Raw genomic sequence first — 4,768 nt, 5'->3', positions numbered from 1 at the left:
GACTTGTGCCGACTTGTTGTTTTACTGAGCTCTTAAAAGTATCCTCACCTCAAACTCATGTCCAGCCCTCCATCTTCAGGTTCTCCTCCCTCTTTTTCTTTCTGAACTTTCTATCCTCCAACAGCCTAACTCTTGGTAAGTTCATGTAGCCGGCCATGTGGGACCAGATTTTTTTATCATACATATGTTTTTTTGAGAAACATTTGATCTGAGCATGGTGATACTTCACACTAACAGGACAAAAGATACGCGGGATGCTCTACAAATAGAAACAGTCTTTATTTGCAACGAAAGGCTAATTTGCCACAGTATGTGCTCGTCCATTCACAGTCTGACTGACAGATACAACCTTAGCCTCAGTGTTTATCTTTAAAACAAATATGTTGCAGTTGGTGCATGTTAGTCCCAAGTTCTTCGGAAAAGGGTTTTCTATTCTTGGTGGGGCGAGTTCCACAACTTTTTTTTGGCCTGCACTGAATACTCTCTAATTACGTTCCTGCTGATTACAGCCTGTCTCTGCAGGGCATACAAGACCAGTACAGGGAGAAAGCACTCTTTTCATCCTGAAACACATGTACAGAGCAAATATATGAACTAAATGGACTTTTAGGAGCACTGGATAACTGTTTAACTTGCAGGGCATTTATTTAAGGGTGCTCGTGTTTCTCGTCTTGTTACACAGTACTGCGTAAAAGTGTCAATTATAGGTTTTTTTTTCTTTCCAGGGAGCCAAACCTTTCTTATAGTGGTCTGAAAAAATACTTTCTGAAGGCCATTTTCTGGAAATCTTTCAGTTTTCTTTGGACATTGGCTGCTTTTTCATTCATTTTCAGTCCAGTTCTTGTACCCGTCCATTTTCACAGGAATGTTTTTCTTTTTTTAAGCCACTTAACCCTGACCCATGAATCATCCATGCATTAAAAAAAGGCACCAGTGTTGTGTCTGCACATAACAAACAAAGAACCAAGTTCTATATTTAGCCACTTTGGAATAAAGTAGGTGTTATAAGAGGCTGGTAGTAACTATTTGTTAAGTTGAATCTGTAGAAAATGGTAAAGATTAAAGTGTGACAGGCACAAACTAGCATGTTTGCACCAACAAGGGGATTCCCAGAGAACTGTTGGCCAAAACCTGCACACATCTATGTGATTAAGAAACAGAAGAAAAAAAAAAAATCTAGCAAAGACCTGACAAGACGTGAGAGAAGATTTTTCCCTTCAGTTGGTCCATCTTAAGGATGGCTCATACCAAGTATTGAGTTTCAAGCTTGTTAGAACTGTATGAACTCAGAATTGACTTTTACTTTATTCAAATGATAAAAAAAAAAACCCAAAAAAACCCCCACTGCTACTATTTTCAAGCCACACAAAGAAATGAGAAATAACTCAAGACTTTTGGGAATGCATGTTGACTCTGTGTGTGTGTCATACAGTAGTACCTAATAAAGTGTCCAGTGAGTGTCATATTGATCATTAATTGGTGTATTTGTTAATTAACAACTGAACAGTGAACTCATTTTAAAAATTCTTTATTAATTTTTCTTATAATCAATGGTTTGATATTTGAAGCAAGAATAATGAACAAAAATGCTGAGCAGACCTCCACACGAGGCTTTCATCCTGGTTCATTTTTCATCAGATTTTCTTTCTTGATAACCTCCGACGTAACGGAGGTTCTGCTTTTCTCATGATGGCAAGGTGCAAGGAACAAACAGGGGGAATGTTTAAAAATCCACCTCCCACACAAATACCCTCTTCAGCACATCCACAAAACAAAAGAAATGGGGAGGAAAAAAATAGATATGGTCACGTTATTTACACAGTTCTCACTCATTTTCTAGACCTCAATTACAAACATACATCTATCTTTCAACACATTTTTTATTTTTCCACCTACAGTGTCCCTTTGGATCTCTATAAGCTACTACTCCTCAAAACTCCGCTCTTGTGCCAACAGTGCTAACCCAGAGAGTGGCAGTCTCATATAAAAGATATGGCAGTATGACCAGTGTCAGCCAAACATGCATCACACTCTACATTTCCTGTCACTAATATTCTCAGATTATTGACGACTCAGCTAACAGATTCCTGGTTTTACATCATTTTACATTTTAAGCTTGTACCCCAGAGGAAAGTGTCACAGCGTCAGGGGCACAATGTGTTTGACAAACCCTGACAAAGTAATGCTGCCTGGTGAACTTTATTATGGACTGGCAGGACTTCATGATGTCACACAATACGTAAGAAACTGAGTCCTTTGAATTTTGTACTGAGTATAGCACCTCAAAGTGGGTTTAAACTCCAGGCACCTCGCCTCCATTTATTCCACAAAACTACTCACAGAACAGTCGACCTACAAAGAAACCAAAAATAATAAAACACTTCCAGGGTCACCTCTATGGCACTTTCAGGTCTTTACAGTGGTAACATTTATTAAAGGCAAACAACAGATTGAACCATTACCCGTCTCAGCTTCCCACAGGGAAACAATCTTTAAAAAAAACAACAACAAAAAAAACAACAACAACTCAGGTTGAAAAATATGATCCATTTTCAAATTTGACTGCACTAAATTGGAGCATCTGAGAAATAGCCAAGATGTGGAAGTGCTAAGAGGGATGTAGAAACAGCTGGAACAAGAAACAGGATTTAATTGAACATTGAAGCAATAACCCAACTACTTACTTCTTCTAAATTAAAAGGAAAACTCTGTAGTGGAAAGTCTACAGTGGCTGGTACCTAAAAGGCCAGAGACATGAGGACCCAGATTAGGCCTTTGAGGTCTAGCCAGCTTTAACATCACATGTTTAAAAGCAGTCAAGTAGCTGCGGGATTATTTGATGTCATTTTAGAAAACTTTCTTTTGTGCTTGTACAGAAAACGCAGACATCAGATGGCAAAGCAAACAAAAGAGCAGTGACAAAAAAAATGAGCCCACTGCACTTGACTACAGTGATGTGCTGAGCAAGCACATGGATAACCAAACAATCGGGTTGGAGTTTTTCCTCGCAGAAAGAATGAAAATGCAAAAGCTCGTCTTTCCATGAGCACCACATAAAGAATCCCAACAACTAAGCAGTGCGACCGAGTCACCGCAGTGAGTGTGTTTCCCCCCCCCTCATACCAAGAACAGCCAATAGGAATTGTGGAATGTGTCACTTTCTTGAATAAGTGCAGAGTGCATGTTGGTAAAGCAAGGTAGAAAGGAATGCATGTTTACTTGGACTATTACGTCCACAGTCGGAATGATGGAAAAGCGACAGGAATGAAAGGAAACAGCAGAGGCGAAGTGTGGATTTCTGCAGCTTCAACAGAGACAGCAAGAATTAGTCACTTAAGGTTGTGTCTGAGTGTTTGGTGTCCGCTGTGGCAACCTGCAATTTATTTTAACTACAAATTTAATCTGTCAGTCTCTCTTTCAGAACCATCCAATTAAATTATTTTAATTTCATAGTGCATCACTGATTTTGTTTCTGTACTTTAAAAAAATACTGCTAAGGAAGTGTAAACAAAAGTCCAGATTTGGCAATGTCTTAATTTTGGAGAAGGGCAAACACCAAACACTGAGGCCTACTTATAAAACATGATGCTATACAATGATAAATTGGGGGTGGGGGGCTGTTGACATGGTTTTCTTGATCATTATTCTAAAATGCAAAGAATTATGTAAGATCTTTTTATACAAGTAGACACAATTTAAAAAAAAAAAAAAAAAAGACTGCCACAGAATAAAAGGAAAAGTCCTTTGCCACCAAAAAGAAAGTATTTTCTACTAAATCTGCCACATGTTCTTCTTATTCCACCTGTTTTAAACTGAGGGTTGGGAGCTGGCTAAGAAAAAGTTCATCTGGAATGTTGCTAGGGATCTTTGCTAGGCAGACGAAACACTGTCATTGAGATAGGCAGTGAGTGTTCCCGCCCACCCCCACCCCCAGCCAGTGGAGCGTCCTGAATTGTAGCGGGTTGGGCAAAAGGGTCCTTAAATGGCAAGTTTGGACATCTGCTCTTCAAGTTGGACGAGTCGCTTTTCTTGACTGCTGATCATGTCCTTGAGGGACTTGATTTCTTTCAAGATCTCCTCCAGCTTGGCTTCAGATTTCTGTGAGAGATACGAGAAACAAAAGTGAGACTTAATGGGCTTTTAACCATCTTTATGAAAATACAGCTACAGTCACTTTTAAAATGAGGTAAACCTAAGGTGGGTCCCTTAGTAGTACGCCTTGAAATCCGTGGGTCAAAGAAACTTCTAGGAATTTTAAGCTGGTTTTGCACACACTGAACTTAATGACTGCACCGATGAATAGGGCAGATCATAGAAAGATGGATTCACAAGGAGTGAGAGTCTAGTTAAATCCACTCCCTAACAGATTGTGGCAGGTTTAGTTTATTTAAATTCAACTTTTACCTTAAGATCAATCAATTTACTTAAAGAGACAAGTTTCTTCATTATTAAAGTTTGATGAATCCATTATTTACTGCTCAAGTTAAAATGTTCATCTTGATCTACACTGACCAAAATTGCTGGTTATTAATTTTCTTTCTCTTTTTTTTGTCATAATCTGACAGCTTTAAGTCAAGTGTCCTTAAGACAAAAGCTTCATTTCCCCTAGCAAGAATGACCTTAAAGCAGACTACTCTCTAATCTGTGCTACATGTAAGGCCCTTTGGGACAACATCCCAAGTTTTGTTTTAAATCAAGTGTGGTAGGATCTGGCAGTCTGAGGGTTAACATCTTTCAACACCACTGGAGCCCAGTGGGCTATGATTAC

The 4,768-nt window shown here is 38.9% G+C and overlaps 1 protein-coding gene across 2 annotated transcripts in view; it reads right to left on the bottom strand.

The window, feature by feature from the left end:
* Positions 1 to 1,512: 1,512 nt before the first annotated feature.
* Positions 1,513 to 4,768, bottom strand: part of LOC146562536 (coronin-1C-A) — a 40,961-nt gene continuing 37,705 nt past the window's right edge. For both annotated transcript variants that reach the window (XM_085294355.1, XM_085294356.1), the window contains one exon: positions 1,513 to 4,098. In XM_085294355.1, the coding sequence (XP_085150481.1) occupies positions 3,979 to 4,098 (120 nt within the window). In that variant the 3' untranslated portion in view covers positions 1,513 to 3,978. The remainder of the gene's footprint in view (positions 4,099 to 4,768) is intronic.

The sequence above is a fragment of the Mchenga conophoros genome, linkage group LG12, assembly GCF_057382185.1.
Source record: "Mchenga conophoros isolate Kocher_MC1m ecotype Shallow Benthic linkage group LG12, M_conophoros_male_GT1.1, whole genome shotgun sequence".
Lineage (NCBI taxonomy): Eukaryota > Metazoa > Chordata > Actinopteri > Cichliformes > Cichlidae > Mchenga > Mchenga conophoros.
The sequence above is the reverse complement of the archived record's forward strand: the minus strand, read 5'-3'. Positions and strand labels throughout refer to the sequence as shown.